The sequence below is a fragment of the Actinia tenebrosa genome, unplaced genomic scaffold (genome assembly GCF_029948245.1).
Source record: "Actinia tenebrosa isolate PJP-AT-01 unplaced genomic scaffold, QUT_ActTen_1.0 PGA_scaffold16__25_contigs__length_10494907, whole genome shotgun sequence".
NCBI classification, from domain to species: domain Eukaryota; kingdom Metazoa; phylum Cnidaria; class Anthozoa; order Actiniaria; family Actiniidae; genus Actinia; species Actinia tenebrosa.
Genome location: NW_028292576.1, coordinates 7,094,690 through 7,115,233, shown reverse-complemented (window position 1 = coordinate 7,115,233; position 20,544 = coordinate 7,094,690). Strand labels below are relative to the sequence as shown.

Genomic DNA, 20,544 nt, shown 5'->3' with positions numbered 1-20,544 from the left:
AGCGCGTGTAGCAAATAATTAAACAGTGGTCATATTTCATTAAGAAGACCATTAGTGGACGGCTTAGTTATTTGTCCAAAATCAAGTGTTAAGGAAAAGACATTTGCATAATTGTGAAGACGCTTTAGATTGAAAACAGAGTGACGTAGTAATTTATTAAAGAAAGCCTTCAGTGAATGAATGAAAGAACGAACAATGAAGGAATGGATGGATGGATGGATGGATGGATGGATGGATTGTTGGATGTATGGATGGATAAACAAATGAATTTCAAAAAAAATAATAATAACGAAAGAAATCTTTAAATTATTTAATTTTATTACAGTTTTCTTGCACTTTTCCATGTTTGTTTTCTTTTCGATATCTCATCCACAGATCCTTTGTCGAGCTATCCTGCAGACGATCAATACGCTGTGTGTAGGACCAAGTTATGTGAATGTGACAGCAAGGCCGCCATTTGCTTCAACAACTCAAAATTCAACCCGCAACATGTAAACTATAATCAAACAATGTGCGTGTAAAAAATACAACAATTAAATACACCAGCTTCCTGCTTTTACCTCAGGTGTGTTGTCCTGTTCTTTCTTTCCCATCTCGAGGAATTACGAAAACATACTAACAAATAAAGCTGAAGACACCTGGCATTTGATATCAGTGATTACCTTACGATCTAGGGATATCAGTATTCATGTTTATATATATTGGTTTAGCTCATGTCTGCATTTGCAGTCTTTGAGTGATCCTCAGATCATATCTTATATTTTCTTAGCTATCCCTTTTCTTTCATTACTTCCCGATTACTTAAACTGGATGATTAACAATAAGACACGAGAACAGATATGCAATAGAATTGGAATGAATGTTATATAATAAATGTTCACTTTATTGCTCCAGGCAGTTTTAAAAGCCTATTACGTACCGTACAAAAGGTAATCCATTTGGAGAACTTGCCGTAGAGTACTTCCGTACTTACTTGATTTCTTCCTTTCTTTCTTTCTTCTCTCTCCATCAATCCATCCATCCATCCATCCATCCATCCATCCATCCATCCATCCATCCATCCATCCATCCATCCATCCATCCATCCATCCATCCATTTAATTTTATTCTCTCCTCCCCCCCCCCCCCCCCCCCTCACGCACACACTTTCTTCCTTAGCTTCTCTATCTACTTACTTTCTTTTCTGATATCTTTAGCTCGAAGATAAGAATAACGCCGTCTAAAATTTACAAAAGCATGTTATTCACCGCGTCTAAATGTCGTATAATTGAAAAGTGTCATGCCGCGACAAATATACTTTTGCCTACAGCGTCGAGCGGGGCACTTGATTGCTTCTCGTGTTTCTTCACAGTAATTGTCTTTTTGAACCAACACAACAGATAAAATTGAAGAAATTTGCATGAGAAAAAGGAAAATTATAAACGCGCATTTTACAGTGAGGACTACTTGAACTGAAACACTTATTCGATTTTGTTTTTGCCATTTTTTTATCATGCATACAGTAAACCATCCGTTGAGTCCATCGATTGTCCACCTTCATTTTAGAGGGTTTGATACTGTACAAAGTTCAGGAAGTATTAACTTTAAAAAAAAGCTGTTCACGGTTCGAGCGTCCTCTTCTGTAAGGCAACTTTTATCTTAAAATGTGTTTCAAAACTGATCCATATTTTGTCTGTCATCCATCCTTTTTTCAGTTCCCTTATTTCATTTTTTTATATTCTAAATATCATATTTATTTGCGTTTTTCATTTGATGATGTTATTACCAATCACATAGTTTATTTAACTCAAACACAAACTAGATATTTGTTAACCCAAAGCAGAAACTTATATAATATACTGATTAAGGCGATTAACGAAGTTTTATAATTTCGTTCCAAGAAAATCTAAAGATCGAGATTTCGTAACTTTTGTTTTACTTTCCGTTGGGAAGGTTATCTGTTCCAAATGCAGGCCAACTACGAAAACGTCAGCATGTTCCCTTAAACCACCATTAGCTTTCACGCAGAATAATTTCCTCCAAAGTAGTCGGAAAGCAAACCGAAAGTTCTCATTAAAAATTGTATAAATTATTGGGTTTAGTGAGCTGTTGGAGTAAGACAAAAAAATAGCTATGAAAATATATCTACTACTGCATATAACCTCATTGAAATGGTACGAGCAAAAGACCCATCCAATCCAATATGGAAGAAAACACACATAAAAGACTGTTACTATCATTGCCACCATTTTGACGATCCGTATGTTGAGTTTCTCTGTTCGTCTGCTACGAAACGAGAGTCTTACTCCAGGTGTCTTTTTACGCCACAGCTTTACAGCAATAGCAGAATAAATGATAACAATAAGCAGGAATGTCCCGAAGAGAATTATCAAGAAAAAAATAAACCAAATTTTCCAGTTAGAAAAAAACTTACGAACTTTGCAATACATTTTGCCATTTTCTTCTAGAATTTTTCCATAGATAAGAATAGGTAAACAATACCCTGAGGATATCAGCCATATTGATAGGATTATGCGATGAGATAAAGTTTTGGTGATGAACTTTCGACGAGGGAAAAAGACCACAAGAAATCGGTCGACTGCAATACTCACCAGATGCAGAACTGATACATTCATGGAGAGTTTTTCGATAAAGTTGACGGCTTTGCAGACAGCTATTCCTAAAGTTCCCGGTAAAAGCCACGTATCATTTGCTAGAATTCTCGTCATTCTTTCAGGTACACTGCCTACAGTTATAAGCAGGTCTGCAGCAGCCATTGACACTATAAAATTATTGCTTACTGTACGTAGTTTTCCGTTGGAGTTGAGTTTATATGCGAGAATTACCAAGCAGTTTCCAAGGACGGACACCAAAAACAAGCAACTGTAACTAGCTGTTTTCAGTCCAGTTTCAAGAATAGAATCCTCTGCTTCAAAATCATTTGCGGAAGATGAGATGTTCGTCAAGTTTTTTGCGTTAGTATATTCAAAACCCATGACTTGCTTTCTGGAAGGAATTGTTAAAGTTAATATTAATCACCTTGAAGATCTTAGGCTCAGCCTCTTAGCTAAACTTCTCAGTCGGGAGGTTAGACTCACCACTGCTAGAGTCTTGCACAACAAGTCCTTACGATAAAGAGGGGGGGTTGAACCGTAATTTGTACGCATTTCCATGCAATAAATCGAATATTTCGTACTGTGCATTCAATTACAAAAAGTATAATTACAAGAAAAGGCAATAAAATCATCCAAACAAGCCGAAAATAATAATATAACAACTACCTTGAAAATTATTTGACAGCTGTTTCGGTCCCGGAGAGAATGCAGTATAGATGAGATAAACTGTTTTCATTCAAGTGTTACTCAATTTTTTTCAAACAGGATCCCTTCGATTTTTACATTTCCGCTGTCTTCGGATAACTTGTCTCAGAACTTTCTTTCATTTACGATTTTATTTATTCAGGAGTCGACTGTTTAAAAATTTGACTTTTGCAAAGAATTCTCAATAAACATAATGTTCTTCTTAGATAAATAGTCCATTATTATTAATTAAAACTTGGAGATTCTGATATATTTACCGGTAATTCATTTTCTTTGGGTCGCATTTCTGTTTCTTTTACAATTTCTTGTTTAATCTTTACGTTATTCGATGTATATTTTTCTAAAGAAAATTCGGAGTCATTTTTTTTTATTAATCTTTTTTTTTGCTAAATTTCTTCCTCTTTACACATTGTTATTAAATATGACGATGAATTCTTAACTTCCAATTTATTAAGTAGTATGTATACAGCATAAGCAACCCTCTTTACTGCACCTTTTTTAGTTTCTTTTTAAAACGAGGTGAACCGAAAAAAAGAATTATGAACTGAAATATCGGGTGAAATTTTACCTGTTTTATAAGTAAATAATGACAATAATACTTTGAAATAATAAAAAAAGAAGAAAAAAAGAGAGATAAATTCGAAAATTAAAAATTGATGAATAATTTAGACAAAAAATGGAAAGCATTTCAATAATAGCAAGTCTGTTCTTACCCAATGAAGACAAGTGGACTGGTTTGGCCAGAGTAAGAATTAACGAGATACCATATGCATGCAATGTCTTATCTTTTGATTAAAAACATGACGCGTACTGCTGGAATCATTGTTTTCAGACGCATGCTTAAGATTCAGAGATCTGTTGTCCAAATATTTGAGGTTTAAAGGATAGAATAAATTATGATGTCGCTCGCTGAGGCCTTGTCTAATCACCTCATGTCCTTAAAAGGAGGTCATCATTTTCAAAGTTTTTACCACATTCTTTGATACGGTATTCTAGCTATACCCTGTTCTGTTGTTCTGTGAGTTCAGGATATATTTTAATTCAAAAAAAAAAAAAAAAAAAAAAAGAAAAAGAATATAGAGAGATATAGTTAGACCGAGCTGTCGGCCATGTTGGATGGCAGACAATAGATTGTATCGCTTTAATTACGGGATTTGATATATTGCTTGCGTATATCGAATTATTTCTTTTTTTAAAACGATTACATTGTTCCTGCCATCCAACATGGCTGCCGTCGTGTTATCGCGCAAGACCATAGCCTGAGAGACTGGGAAGGAGGAAGAGGGGAAGAGATGGGGGAGGTGTAGGGACTGGGGGAGATATTCGCGACAGCAATCTCGCGAACGCAAGCGCGCGCGCTTTACGAGTGTGAAATTAACGCTTTTTACTGGCGCAAACCAATATATTTACTGATTCATACTAAGTTAACTATCAAGTAGACAACTCAACTTTCTCTCTACAAAGAAAACGAATCTACCACTTGATCGATGGCGCATCTTAATTACAGTTTATATTAAGAAATTGTATTTAGACAAAATTCACTGGTTAAATGAAATGTTGAAATATGATTTTCTAGAAAAAAAATTTCGATGGTAAATGATCAATATCCTACTTTGATTTTCAAAGTCTAAAGCATATATCTCGCACGTCAGAATGTCCGATCGATATATAAATATAAATAGTTAGTTTCCCAACAGATATTTCAGCCTAGGTATTTTCATTTGCCTAGAAATGTTTAACTTGCAATGTTTTCCCATTTCAGACCACGTGTCATTCTCTAAAGTATCGTTTCTTTGTTTAACAGTCGCGCATAAGAAGACACATGAATATGGATACAATGTACTCAAACAACAGAATGTAATTATTAATAGAATAACACGTGATATGAAATGGGAAAACATTATGCCCATGCAGGTCTATTATCTTGGTCTATTGTTTTACGCTAAATGTTTATTTAGATTCTGTGACTGCGCTGACAGTTGCTTAATTCTTGTTTCACGGACCATTGTATTTCTTCGATCAAACACTTAGCCAAAACTGAGTTACATCAAGTGTATGTGCGGACGCGTTGACTAAGCATGGATGGCTGGTTAGTATAAAATTACTGATTGTAATGGTATTCCCGTCAAATCAGTGAGGTTTAGTTACATGTGGGACTGAGGACTGTATTTCTTGTATTTCAAACCGGTACTTAGCGCAGACGGTTAGTATAAAGTTACTGATTCCCGTCAAAACGAAGTTTAGTCCGGCACTTGTACACTTTGCTTTTTCTAGTGTTTTTCCTCACGACTGATGACTGTATTTTTTGTATTTCAAACGCTACTTAGCATGGACTGTTGATATAAAGTTACTGACTGTAATGTTATTCCTGCCAAAGCGTTAGTCACGTGCGGACGCGTTGGGTTCACTTTGTTTCTCTTTCTTATTCTTCTACACAAATTCGGAAAAAGAGCCGTGAAACCATCGCGAAAATTCTCGCTAAAATATACATATATTATAGGGTTTAAAGCCGCGTTTACGTAGGAAAATAATATCGAGACAGATGAATAAGTATCGTTACAAATAAGGGGAGTGAAATGATAAGAACAAAAGATCCAGCCCAGCCAATATGGTAGAAAACAAATGTAAAAAGCGACGACAACGACAGTGACCATCTTAAGTACTTTCCTGTTTACGAGTCCTCGAGCAGTGGGTTGAGTTTTTGAAGCATGTCGTTGGCGTCCAGGTCGCTTCGTGCACCAAAGTTTAGCACAAATGGCGAAGTATAGAATAAATACGATAAATAATGAACCGAGTAAGATGATAAGGAATGGCAGAAACCAGAGGGTCCATTTGGGAAAGAAAATGCGAGTCTTACAATAGGTTCCGTTTTCTTTTTGAAGTAAGTTACCATAGACCAATATTGGAATGCAGTAAATAGATGAAAGAATCCAGATCAGAGATATGATGATATAGCTTCTTTTAACAGTGATAATAACACGATGAGGCGAGAAAGCGTTAAAAAATCGATCAACTGCAATCGCAGTAAGGCTTGAAATCGACACCAATATCGTCATTTTTTCGATAAAGTTCGCCATCTTGCAAACCGCTATCCCTATTTCTCCACCAAGCAGCCACTTGTCCGCGGTAAAAGCTCTTGTGATTCGTTCTGGCAGGTTGCCAACGGTCATGATCAAGTCTGCGACGGCTAAACTTACTATAAAATAGTAGCTAACAGATCGCAATCTTCCTCCAAAGTTTTTCCTAACGACAACCACAACAATGGTGTTCCCAATCAAAGCAGTTAAAAACACCAATATATATGCCCCTGCTTTGACGTAATCTTTATCTTCTAAACTCTCGTTGGAGTCCAGGGTAAAGTTTCTCGTGGTATTCACAAAGGTTTGGTTTACTTGGACTTCATGCTCGGCCATTTTCAGTTGCTCCTAACGCTTTAAACATCAACCTCAAGACTGGCTGTCTCTTGATTTGATCATAGATTTTAAACTTTTTTTCCTCAAAAAACAACTAACGCAGGAAGCAAATTAGAAGGTATCGCCGTGGGGTGCTGAGTAAATTTCCTATTTGTACTTCGCGTGGAGACTTTACGTTTAATGGACAAGACTATGGGGAAAAATGAGTTCAATTGTATTGATATTCAATACTAAATTACTCAATAATATATAACCCTAATTAAGGTCTACACTAGATTATTGCGAAAGAATACTGCGCCAGTTATTAATCATTGTTCTACAGTACGTTGTCGTAAAGTTTTGAAAGCAACCATTCGAGAATTTCCCATTACATGATATAATGCAGTAATCCACGATCTTCTTAGGGTACTTAATGACCGGCTTGTTAAGTGTTCATTGAGTACAAAGGCGCCTGATTTTCAAGCATGCGCAGCTGGTACTTCAACTTAAGTGAATGTGGGATAAAATGGTCTGAAACTTATGTAAAAATAATTGGCAAAATGATTGAAATGAGTAGTTCGAAATTGGTTTTAAATACATGGATTTTATTTGGTATAAAAATAAAAATAAAAATAAAAAGAAGGGAAAAGCTTTACAAGACAATAAAGACGAAAAATTTTATCAAAAGTGCAGTCTTAATCTTAAGACTCAGAGTTGACTTCCAGTCATATCTCTGTCACAAGCCAAGTCAACAATATCAAATAACATGAACTACATTCATAATAATAATATATATAGGTATTATTATCCCCAATAAACAGTATAAAATGTCAAAAATAAGACGTTTTGGACGCACTCTGAACGGCTAATCAATCCAGTTAAGTGCTATAAAGTAGTTCTAATATTGCACTTCAATCACCTGTTTCAGGTTGCTAAGAGACCAACAACACTGTGATGGCTTTATTAAATCTCCTTTTCTCAAAAAGATAAGACTTTTATGTCTATAATCTTACTCTATTTATTATAATTATCTACATTCGACATGAAAAAATATACCAGTCAGATATCTTATACATTTCATCGGCGAATATACGGTTTTAATAAAACCGGCATTGGATTGGGATATTATATTTTTAATGGCAAGTCCACGAATATCAATCACAGGAATATTTTCATTCATTTCACAGGCTCTTGATCATTCTATATAACATTAAAAAAGTATTTGATGCAGGATTCAAGATATTGTATGATTTTCGCGATCGTGTGTAGTTTAACTACCTGTCAGAGTCACAAATTTCCGGCCGACACACAACTGGACTTTTCGAGAAAAAATTCCTTACATAACATATTCAACAGTACTAGTCACCCGAGATAAATCCGAGTCAATATAATATAGTCAATTTTTACTTTTGGATTGAAGTTTATTAAATTCCTAGTATTCTTTTTCTTACTTTTTTAAAACATATTATGATATTAAAATGTAGGAATAACGGTATCAACACTGTTGATGCAAATAAAAGCTGAATAAATAAAATGAAAATAATGTGTATTGAACAAAAGAAAAAATATATATAAGAAAAGCAAGAAAAATAGCAGGTTTTGTAACAGTAAAAATGAGAAGCTATTTATGGGAACCATGCTAAATTTTCTTTAAAAGAATGAATAAAACAATTGTAGAAATTCCATGAACTTTCATAGCATCTTTTCCCCTATTTTTGATTTTTCTCTCGTTTGAACGATTTTCCGAAGTGTTTGGATTAATTAAAGACGTACTGCGTTGGCGGGCTCTTATGAAAAATATTCTCTTCTATAAAAGCTTAGCACTTCGAGCGAATTTACATCAACATAATTACTGGCTTTAGTGGCAACAAGCTTTTCTTATTGAACTATCTAACTAGAAGAGTCATTTCCACTGACCTACCATTGTAAAATTGATTCAGTCTCTAGTGTATACACCTATTTCAAAAAAACGTTGTCATCGCCAAAGGTAATAGGCAATAGGCGAAAAGCGCTAGGAGATAGGTCGCATTCATGTAGAAATCTAAAATAGTTGGAATGAACACGGAGCTTAGTGCTGAGACTGATTCAATATTCTTTGTATTCAGCGAAGCCATTTCTATCTTTGCCTATCGCCTTTGGCGATGACAACGTTTTATTTGAAATAGGAGTATACAAATTACACAGACATCTAGAGTGAAAGAGAACTAACTCTGTGGACATTATGTAAAGAGATTCAATTGATTCGAATCGCTCTCAATAATTAAGCGTTTTTGGTAAGCACACGGCAGTTCTGACTTCCGCCATACGTACCTGGTACTACAAGCATGTCATTTTAATATAGCTTCTCGACGTATAGTAACATTAATAATAAAACCAAAAAAATATTTTTATTTAACTTATTCGTTCTAGCGCATTCGCGATAATTTGGGACACTTTCTTCACTTACACACTCACACTATACCGATACACTTCACAGTGTTCTATGCAAACGACATTCAAATCACAGGATTTACTTTTACATAATGAAGAAAACCGGAGAACCCGGAAAATAATTCGGTCCTCGTAGCACAGGATATTAAAAACATATCAAACAAACTCAACACACATGCAGACTAGCTTGGATGGAACTCGAACGCCGGGCCAATTGCCACAAGCCTTGCATTAGTGAGAGGACGACGCCTTCGCATTGTAGTCTCTCCCATAAGCTATTCTCCTTCTTTTACTCATTTTTACTTCTCTCTCTTTCTCTCAACGACATTAAAAATAAATGTAAATTGTTTTGAGCTTGACGATTCTTATTTATTCTTTAGCTTTTTTTCCTATTTTTTTCCTCTTTCTCTCTCTTTCCTTTCCTCTCACTCTCTCTCCCTTTCTTTCTCTTTTTCCTCCCCCTCATCTCTTTATTCTAACTGTCCCTAAAGTGCTGTAAATTGCTAAATAGAACAAATTAATGACAATATCCAGTTTCAGGACCAACTTCCTTTTCGAGTAGTTTCGCCAAAAGCTCAAGATTGTTGTAATATGACACACGTAAGTGAAGCATGGAAATATTGATAGCTTCAAGAGGAATACTGGACAATATATTTTACCTCCTGCAAAGGGCTCTATTTTTCTACTCTTTTTGCCCTTGTTTTTCTCGTGGGCGTCCATTATCAGTGCAGTGATTCCTTCTATCTAATCCCTCGCTGTGGCAGTCTCTTATCTTTATCCCTAGAATTTTCAGCTATTTTATAACATCAGTATTTGTTTGTCATTTCTTGATAAAATTTTCAACGGTCAACATCCTACTTAGGCTGCGTTCATGATGTATGACGGGGGGGGGGGGGGCGGGGGAGGGGGAGGGGGGGCAGGGGAAAATTTGAAATGTCCAGAATAATTCTTAACACCCCCCTTAAAGTCATGCAAAAAAATACGATCCCCCTAAGCAAGGCTTGTAGCTTCTTCCAAAAATTTTGCATCCCCCCCATTTTTCTGATAAAAATTTGACCATCCCCCCTTATTCCTACCAAATTTTCCCGATCCCTCCTCAATTTCACCTGCCCCCCCCCCCCCCCCCATTGCCATACATTATGAACGCAGCCTTATAGTGTTCGCTCGCCAAAAAATACCAGCTTTCTCGTTTGTCCCAAGATTGTTCTGGCTGTCGCTTAATCAATTTTCCTTCTAGAACTTTCAGTTATTTTATATTACAGGAAGATTTTTTTCCATTTCCTTGGTAAAATTTTTAACTTAGCATTTCGCTTATACCCTTCGCATTAAAATAAATAAATAAATAAATAAATAAATAAATAAATAAATAAATAAATAAATAAATAAATAAATAAATAAATAAATAAATAAATAAATAAATAAATAAATAAATAAATAAGTAAATAAATAAAACCAGCTATCAAAATTAATATGCGATACAGCCATTCACGTGTTATCCTTTAATCCTGACTTCCTTCTTTTATCCCTTTTTCTGCCTGGTTGTTATCGTTCCCTACACTAAACTTTCTGAACGACATGTGATTATTTCGAATGCGTTTCCATTCTTTGATCCTAAAATTAACTCAACATTATAGTGCTCGCACAAACAGGTCGACACAATACCCGTCCTAAAATACACTACACCATACCGGAACGACTCGAAAAAATTCACTTAACCATTTCCGTTGACTTTAGTCCTTACTGAGAATTTAGGTCAACGCCTGGACAGTTTTTCTGGTTTAATGGAAGCCCCGGAACTAAAATCCTTTAGTACAAGGACTCATTGTTTAATGAGTCAGTGATTAGATTCAATTCATTCAAACGCTCAACCAATGTTTCATGTAGTCATGACTAGTGAAGTTCGTAATGGTAGGGCCACCGCCGCGGGCTTAAAAAAGTGCTGAATTTGAAAATGAAGAAAACTAAAAGAATTTAGAGAAATAAGGAAAGTATTAAAGCAAAGCATGGCCAACAACTAACCCTATCTATATACGACTTCGAGTTCGTGAGGGAATCGATTTGTTTCTGACGTGAGTCACTGAGCGCTAGTATGGACGTTACCAAGAGATTTCGATCTTTAAAAGCGATCGCAAGTACCTGTAGTGTTATTCCAGCTGGCTTCATAATCTCAGCCGGAAACAATTTCCCAGAATCGCTTTCGGTCGTTGCAGCCATATTTAGTCAATTATGATTTGTGGCAAGACGCCGCATGGTTGGCTGGTTGGCTGTTAGCTTCTCTTTTTTCCATTTTTCATCTTCTTCTAACGCAATACTCCATCGAGTTATTCGGCAATCAACTCTTACTCCTACGATGAGAGCCGGGTGTTCGAGGAAGGGTTTTTCTCAATATCAATCTGTCAAATACATTATGTTCGTTCCGCAACTCTATCAAAACAACCTAAGAAAAACACTGAACCGCTGAACAAACACATATAAAGCTACGCCGAATTAATCACAAAATATATTCAACATGCTTTCTTTGCATTTCGCTAATGAGCTGCATGATTTGAACTTGTTGATTTGCGAGGGTAGAACGTGCCTAACAGAACAGACTTGTGGCCTTTGTTCGTTGAAAACCGAGATGTCATCAGCTTTGATAGCCCATTACCATCTATAATTTTCACCAGGGTGTCTTCAAATTCTATACAAAGCTTTCTTCACGCTAAGTTATTATTATTTTCTATTCAGACTGGTTTTTCTGGGCCAACATCACGGTCAGGTTCTGAAATTGATTCTGCTAGCTTAAAAAGGTCTTTTTGTCATCATTAGTACACCTGCCTCATTTGGGCAATCCATCCATACACAATTTCTATTCTTCGTGACTACAACAGAGCTGCCAATCCAATGGTTTGGGAACTTTTGTTCGTAATCTTACATTTCCAAATTAATCATCTGCCAACAGAAGTTAGACTCAAGAGCGACTGGTAAGTCGATAAAGTTTTTAGTTTTTATCACTTACCAAAAACTAAATATAAAATGAACAACATTTTAAAAAACTGAATTGCGAAAGATTAGTCACAATAGCCAAAAGGTTGTTGGATTTTATGAATGTTTTGTAAATTGAACGGGCAACAGAGGTATATATATAGAGAGAGAGGGAGAGAGAGAGAGAGAGAGAGAGAGAGAATCTTGTTATCAATAGTCGAACGGCTTATCAATATAATAATGTAAACTAAAGATATAAGAACATGCGTAATAGGTAAATTACGCGCCTTGTATGAAACGACTGAAGAAGAGGGCCAATTGGTCGCGTAAAAAATGAGCCAGCAACAAGAAACCGTGGACAGCTGTTTCGGCCTGCATTAATCCTCCTCAGCACGGTGTACTACTTTTTTGTGGGATTCTACCAGCTCACTAGATACACCGTGCTGACGAGGCCCAATACAGGCCGAAACAGCTGTCCACGGTTTCTAGTTGAGCTGGCTCATTTTTTACGCGACTTGAAGTTGTGAAAGGCCCATTGGTCCTCTTCTTCAGTCGTTTCATACAAAGCTCGTAATTTACCTATTACGCATGTTCTTATATGATTTGCGAGCCCATCCCACACGGCTTACCGCTTCATCCTTCAATATATGTAATAGAGTTAGGATTTCTTTTTAGCAATCGCTGTCCAAAGAAACTAAAGCCTGTAAATTGTCGTTCTATTTTTTTGCAAGAGAAGCAGAAAACCAGAGTCGAAACTTGGGAAGGATTTGGCTAACTTGTGCATTTTTCAAACATGGAAAATAGAAATGAGAAAACGAAGAAAGGAAAATCTTCAAAAACTCAAATCGATTTACATCGATATTTTAGATCTTTGTTTAGATGAAAATTCACATCCTCTTGGCAACTATCTTTTATCCAATTGAAAATTCCTCATTTAGAATCTTTTTTCTTTTTCTTTTTCTAATTGAGCGGCCGGTAACATTTATCATATTTGCAAAACGAATGTTTACGATTACTTTATTGTTTCCCCGGAGCCCGACTAGGAATGTCAGTGTGCTTGACCATTGCACCAGAATTGTATTGAAAAATTGTTATTCGTGCAGAAAGGTTGACCAAAAAAAGTATCGTATCTCTTGATTTTATTCAAATTGTGGGTGAACTTCTAGATCAAATTCTAATTTATATTTCCGTGATATGTTGTATAAACGGGACCTAAACAAACAAACGCAATGTGAATTTTTCTCGACGAAACACAACAAAGCATGTTTTTAATGACTATCCAAGCAACAAAAATACCTTAATACAGACTGCGTGCGTTTTGTTTAACAAGGACACGGCATAAGGAAAGATTTTAACCAATCTTAAACTTCCTGTTCACTAATCAAACACTCGCCACCTCACCTACGTACATGCAGCACTTGACCTTAGTTTTAGAAGACTATACCTCATAATCAACAACGCGATAGCGGCTTTAAAATATATATTGAACGATCGAATATGTCTATGTTACGTGAGCCCTTGTTAGGGAGAGTTGAAGGATTCCTTATCCCGATAAATAGGAGGAAAAAATATCCCTTGTCATAATAAAAGTGGATAACATCTTCTTCCCACTATACTTATTATCTCTTTTCTATGTCGATCTTTTTTATTCGTAGAACTATATTTTTATGAGTCATTCCTTATTTACAAAATTATTATTTTCCGAGTTATTCTTTATTACTAGGACTGTGCGGTGAATTATTATTCCCTAAAACAAATTATTTTCGTTTCAACTATATTACCAATAAAAATTGTAAACTAGGCCCTATTTCCCCCCCCCCCCCCCCTCCCCATTTATTTGTAGGAGTAGTGCTATTTTGGTTTTTCGAGAAATGGCATAATTTAAGACTGGTTGAAAAACGAACCGCGAGCGGGCCTGACTATTTGCTAAGTATCTATAAAGTATTCACGTTTTGTGAGTATACGAGGGCACTTAATTTATTCACTTGAAGTGTTACAAGGCTTTAATCAGGATTTATTCTTGCCCCCTATCTGTAAGATATTATATAACCTTTCTTTTACAAGTAGTATTGTTAAAAGTTTCTTTTATATATTGAACAAATTGCTAAATCTTTTAAGTCATGATCACGAAACCTACTCAAGTACGTCAGTACGTTTAGAAATCAGTTGTCGACTTAATTTGTCAATTCGTTTAAACACTTTGGACGTTACTCAAAATTAGGAGAGCTTCAAGTGACTTTTTTTTTCTCTTTTTCAAGAACTAAATCCCCATAAAATTAAAACATTAACTTCGAAAAAGCGAATCTTGAAACGCTTTCAACATTGTTTAGCTGTATTTATTTGGCGAAATAAATTAAGTCTCAAATCACTTAATTAGTACGTATTTCCGAATTTAAGCATGAATATTTTGAAATGAAATTTGTTTTTCTCATCACTGGTGTTTTTATTATTATATTTTTCATTTCTATTACCGAATTTAATTCAAGATGGCCAAGGCGGAAAGCTTGACAATTAACTATTTGAATGCCAAAATAAAAAAAAAAAAAAAAAAAAAAAAAAAAAAAAAAAAAAGAAAAAGAATTCGAAAAGAGATATATAAATAACCAAAAACCAAAACCAAAAAACAAGCAGACAACACCAACAATAACCACATAAACAACAAGTAAAACTATAATAACAATAATAATATTGATAATAATATTTAATATTTATAAAGCGCGACTTTAACATGTGAATATGATCAAAATTATATACTTAGACAAACCGATAGCTATGTAAATATTATAGCTAAAATATCAAAATTTTGAACATTAATTTTCATTACTATGCAGAAGTGTACTGTTTTCCCCCCGTGATAATTACAAATAGCGGTAACTAGGCTAGTTGGGACTGCATTGGTGTGTCGAATGTCCAGTGAATCAAGAATTGAAATTTATAGCACCTTGAGAGAAAAGCAGACGCCGAGGTTTTAGGCGGACAGAAGCTCGGGTCCCAAAATTTCCTTCCTATATTTACTGTACAACAAACCTCTATTTAGCGGACACCTCTATTAGAGCGTATGCAGTAAAACCATGAAATAAAAATAAAGTTGATACTGACAAATAGCACTATTTAGTGACTAATAGCTGCTATCACTCAACCAGAACATTTATTACACAAAAGACACAAATGGTCTCTTGTGTATTTGTCTTTGTATGATGAATGTTCTGGTTGAGTGCTAGCAACTATTAGTCACTAAATAGCTACTATTTGTCAGTATCAACTTTGCTTTTATTTCATGGTTTTACTGCATGCGCTCTACTTCTATTTTCATAAACATGCGGACTCCTGCTGCACACCGTAATTTGGTTTTTCGCTGCCTTCAATCGAACCTGTCGGTACCTTTCATATTTTTGGCATGTTTATGAAAACTGCAATAACGGACGTGGACTGCCTACAATGCAAGCCCGCCACATCGTAATTATATAATTTCTATAGTTAAGAACCTTAATTTATACGGACACGATCATCATGACTGCTCACTTAGTATTGGCTCTGCGTTCGGATTCAATACGACAACAATACCATCTGTAACAAATTTGCTCCAAGGTTTTCACTACGAATCCCCTTCTTCGCTAATTTCAGTTAAATTAAACGATTGAAGGTTAACTAGTAACCGAGATCATTGGTCATTATAAAATTGAACATTTGAAGTCCTATTATTTACTGTAAAACAAGCCTTTGGTAAGCGACCAAGGTCCCAAGGGCGTCCGCTTAATAGAGGTACCAAAGTGAACGCCCAAAACGCATATCAATACAGTTCCAAACGTTTTCCTGGCTTTCTTTAAAATTTCTCATGCTACTAAAAATGGGTAGTTAGATTGTTTTGAAATAAAACTGGTTTCGTTTCTGATTACCAATTGAAGCTAGGCGTGCATCAGATTAAACTCTTATTGTGTTCTGACCAGCTGGATTAGCAAACTAAACTAATAGATTCATAAACCAATCATCGACTTTAAATGCTGATTAGAAGTGGTTGATGTATGGAAAAAAGCTGTAAGTGCTATTGAAACTTGAATTGAACTGACTAATCTGAAAAGATATATTAATTGGAGTTTTAAAATTTTAACAGGAGAAATTAGAAGCTATTGGTCGTGACCTGGTCCTACTAACTCTCTTTACAGTGTATCTTACTGGGGAAAGAAATTAAAGACCGTTTGAGCCGTCAATTCTTGTCTGAAACCAAAACGAGAAAACTGACAAGATGGTGGCTCTTCCACCAGCTCTAATTTGCCTTGTGGTTTTCAACATTCTTATTTCTGTGCTTGGGACATTTGGCAATGCATTAGTTCTTTTGGCTGTCGTCAAAAACCGTTCTCTACAAACTGTTCCAGACTTGTTTATATTCAGCATGGCAGTAGCAGACTTGATCGTTACTGGTGTACAACAACCAATGTTGACGTGCCGTGTATATCGTATCAACAGCCCTAACCTTACCTTCAATTCCATTCTCGAAACTATAGGATTTTTGGCCATTCTGGCGTCGATCACAAGTATGTTTATGGTGACGATTGATCGTTTTGTGGCAATCCAACGTCCATTCGTGTACATCAGACTTGCAACAAGTAAACGCGCTGTACAGGTCATCTCTACTTTGTGGATTCTATGCCCGACCTTCACAGTCTCAAGTCACTTCATACAAGGACAAGAGAAGTACTACGCTGTGTGGACATATATGACTATACTCTTGTTATCCACGGTTATCATATATGTATATCTTTTTTATACTGCAAGGAAACAGCAAAACAAAATCATAATGGCGAACACTCTTGGGACAAGTGTGCGAAGTAACGACCACACACAGAAAGGCATCCCATTGCGTACAAGGCAAAGGAACGAACGAAAACCCGCAAAAACTATTGCAATTGTCGTTGGTGTGTTTATTGTGTTTTGGACGCCATTTTTGGCGTACGTCATCACCAATGCAGACATCCTTGAAAAAGAGGAACTAGATAAAATGATATGGTTTTATTGGTTTTTATCCTTGTCCTTATGCAACAGTACCCTCAATCCATATATCTATTGTGTCAGGAACAGTAGATACCGACTGGCATTTGCAAAACTTTTGCATTTGAAGCGCGTAATACAACTGGACTCTAGCCAGGTACAGTCATATGCAAGACCAACTAATGCCAACGTAATTGAACAACAAGAGGGAGAGTTACAAAAACGACGTGGGGTAAAGGGGACAGTCGAAGTCATTGAAATACAATGAAACACCGCTGACTCTATCCAAGCTGTTTGTTGCTAAATATGATGTTGAATAGCCGTCAATTCTTTCCACACTTAGCTTCATCACTCCTATAACGAAGGGATGTAAAAGAGCTATTGAGGACGTAAAATAATCCTAGAAGTGACCACCCTCAGTGCCCGGACTTCATCATTACTAACCAATATCGGAGGGAAGTAAAATAACCACAGGACGTGAAGAATTCCTGACAGCGACCACCCTCAGTGCCTGGACTTCATCATTACTAACCAATATCGGAGGGAAGAGTGAAAGAACCACAGGAGGTGACGAAATCCTGACAGCGACCATCCTCAGTGCCTGGACTTTATCATTACTAACCAATATCGGAGGGAAGAGTAAAAGAACTACAGGAGGTGAAGAAATCCTGGCAGCGACCACCCTCAGTGCCTGGACTTCATCATTACTAACCAATATCAGAGGGAAGTAAAAGAACCACAGGACGTAAAGAAATCCTGACAGCGACCACCTTCAGTGCCTGGACTTCATCATTACTAACCAATATCGGAGGGAAGAGTGAAAGAACCACAGAAGGTGAAGAAATCCTGACAGCGACCACCCTCAGTGCCTGGACTTCATCATTACTAACCAATATCGGAGGGAAGAGTGAAAGAACCACAGAAGGTGAAGAAATCCTGACAGCGACCACCCTCAGTGCCTGGACTTCATCATTACTAACCAATATCGGAGGGAAGAGTGAAAGAACCACAGGAGGTGAAGAAATCCTGACAGACACCACCCTCAGTGCCTGGACTTCATCATTACTAACCAATATCGGAGGGAAGAGTGAAAGAACCACAGGAGGTGAAGAAATCCTGACAGTGACCACCTTCAGTGCCTGGACTTCATCATTACTAACCAATATCGGAGGGAAGAGTGAAAGAACCACAGGACGTAAAGAAAGGGCGCTAGGTAAATCATTAAATCACACTTGGAAGATGGATTCAATTTGGAATGCATTCACAGGATCCTAAAGACTCGAACACGGGTTGTAAATGTTGAGTGGTGACAAAGTTTCACGAGTGTCACTTGACAAAGTTTTCGTTAATGTCATATGACAGAACCACGGGACGTAAATAAAGGGCGCTAAGTAAATCATTAAATCATACTTGGAAGATGGATTCAATTTGGAATGCATTCACAGGATCCTAAAGACTCGAACACAGGTTGTAAATGTTGCGTGGTGACAAAGTTTCACGAGTGTCACTTGACAAAGTTTTCGTTAATGTCACTTGACAGTAGAATTTTCGACAATGTCACATGACAGAGTTTTTGATAATGTCACATGACAGAAGTTTCGATAATGTCACATCACAGAGTTTTCGTTAATGTCACATGACAGAGTTTTCGATAATGTCACATGACAGAGTTTTCGTTAATGTCACATGACAGAGTTTTCAATAATGTCACATCACAGAGTTTTCGTTAATGTCACATGACAGAGTTTTCGATAATGTCACATCACAGAGTTTTCGATAATGTCACATGACAGAGTTTTCGTTAATGTCACATGACAGAGTTTTCGATAATGTCACATGACAGAGTTTTCGTTATCACATGACGGAGTTTTCGTTAATGTCATATGACAGAGTTTTCGATAATGTCACATGACAGAGTTTTCGTTAATGTCACATGACAGAGTTTTCGATAATGTCACATGACAGAGTTTTCGTTAATGTCACATGACACAGTTTTCGATGATGTCAATTGACAGTTTTCAAAAATGTCAAGTGAAAACTTTTTCTATAACAAAACTGGGCATTTCTATAAATTCGTATTTAATTGGCTGCGCCATTGTTAACAATGCTAATTGTGAAGGTATTGCTTTGCACGAGGAAATTTGATACGCACGCGCATCGTTGCAAAAGTCGATCTTAGTCCAGAACTGGACCCACTTTCCTAAGTAACTATAATTTATGTATCAAACATAAGAGAAAATACTGCGCACGCGCACGAAAAGAAAACAATCCTTACCAGTCTCTTTTCGCTATTCATTTTTTCTTCAGTCGCCGCGGGCGCTTCCTAAAAGTTGGTCCAGCTCTGGACTAAAGTCGATCTCGAATTCTACTTCTGTAACACACTGTAGACACACTGTGTACAACATTACATCATATTTCCTGCCTTTCAATCTTTCATTACTAGCTCCTTTGGCTCAAGGTTTTATAACATGATTTGCTGTAGAATTCGTTTTAGGGTAAATTGTCTGCCCCGAGAGTGTACAGATTCGACACTGATTTCCTCTCTTCCAAAAGACGGCCTCATATTTTGATTCCACGGTCAAAAGGAGCAGACGAAGATCACGACAGATTGTTGCACAAATGTGGTAAATAAAATAACACTTGTATGTAAAATAACAAAGCAAAAGCCAAATCGGGAGCGGGGCTAAACAACCCCTCTCCCTTCCCCTAAGTATTGAAAAAAGTTTCTAACAGAAATGTCCTGTGTGACTAAATGCTTCCCTAAAATAAACAACAACAAAAGAACCTGGAAGACTCATGGTGTCATTGTCTTTTTTTAAAGTGCTAGCAAAATTGTCGGGCACCTCGCACTTGGATCGCCTCAACCACGCACCGCATCCAGTCCGCTTTCTCTCAAAGGGTCAAGAAAAATGGTGATGCAACCTTCTAGCATTATCCAAAAAGATAACTTAAAAAATTGTAATAAAAGTTTTCGATTCTTTTAAAGATTGTCGCTTCTAGATTGCTTGAGGCTTTGATTGATCTCTCCATCTATTGATTTTAAAATGTGATTTCTCTAATCTTTCAATAAAAGTCGGAAACGTTGGATAGGAATTTCGGCCTCGGAAATGTTTTCAAAAATAGTATCAATATGTGATAAAAAGAAAATCAAACTCAAAAATCTCCGATCTTCAATATTAACATTATCATCACAATTCGAATTCCTATAAGCCTGCCATAAAAGTATAATAATTTCCTCCGCCATAATTTGATGGACGACAATTACTACAAGAAGTGTTGTTTGGTAGTTAAGCGAAGCATTATTCTATTATCTAGTGCTTCGCAGTCTAGCGGCAGTATTTCATCTGGGATGAAGAGCAATCTCAAGCATCGAGCGTCGAGCGTCAATATGGACGTCAAAAGTTTTTCTTTTTGTTAGATATTTTATATACGTCAGTGGTCTTTGTTAATTTGTAATATTTTTTCGCTTTCTT

The 20,544-nt window shown here is 36.4% G+C and overlaps 4 protein-coding genes across 6 annotated transcripts in view; 2 read left to right on the top strand and 2 right to left on the bottom strand.

The window, feature by feature from the left end:
• The window catches only part of LOC148910681 (phospholipase A2-like), a 42,258-nt gene extending 41,694 nt beyond the window's left edge, over positions 1-564 (top strand). The window contains exon 3 of the mRNA XM_089031239.1: positions 376-564. Coding sequence (XP_088887365.1) covers positions 376-521 — 146 coding nt within the window. The 3' untranslated portion in view covers positions 522-564. The remainder of the gene's footprint in view (positions 1-375) is intronic.
• A 1,227-nt stretch (positions 565-1,791) lies between these two features.
• Positions 1,792-20,544, bottom strand: part of LOC116302171 (QRFP-like peptide receptor) — a 37,711-nt gene continuing 18,958 nt past the window's right edge. Inside the window, exons 1-2 of one of the 3 annotated variants that reach the window (XM_031711394.1) lie at positions 4,013-4,347; positions 1,792-2,985 (exon numbers count right to left, since the gene is read on the bottom strand). In XM_031711394.1, the coding sequence (XP_031567254.1) occupies positions 1,863-2,975 (1,113 nt within the window). In that variant the 5' untranslated portion in view covers positions 2,976-2,985; positions 4,013-4,347 and the 3' untranslated portion in view covers positions 1,792-1,862. Of the gene's footprint in view, positions 2,986-3,260; positions 3,421-4,012; positions 4,348-20,544 lie in introns of those variants that run through there. The other 2 variants (XM_031711395.1, XM_031711393.1) reach the window with 2 other exon arrangements.
• LOC116302173 (orexin receptor type 2-like) lies at positions 4,697-7,012 on the bottom strand. Its single transcript, XM_031711397.1, has one exon. It carries the CDS (start codon positions 6,710-6,712, stop codon positions 5,612-5,614), a length of 1,101 nt encoding a protein of 366 aa, XP_031567257.1. The 5' UTR covers positions 6,713-7,012; the 3' UTR covers positions 4,697-5,611.
• LOC116302175 (adrenocorticotropic hormone receptor-like) lies at positions 11,610-19,862 on the top strand. The gene is made up of 2 exons (XM_031711400.2): positions 11,610-12,084; positions 16,197-19,862. Exon 2 carries the CDS (start codon positions 16,329-16,331, stop codon positions 17,337-17,339), a length of 1,011 nt encoding a protein of 336 aa, XP_031567260.1. The 5' UTR covers positions 11,610-12,084; positions 16,197-16,328; the 3' UTR covers positions 17,340-19,862.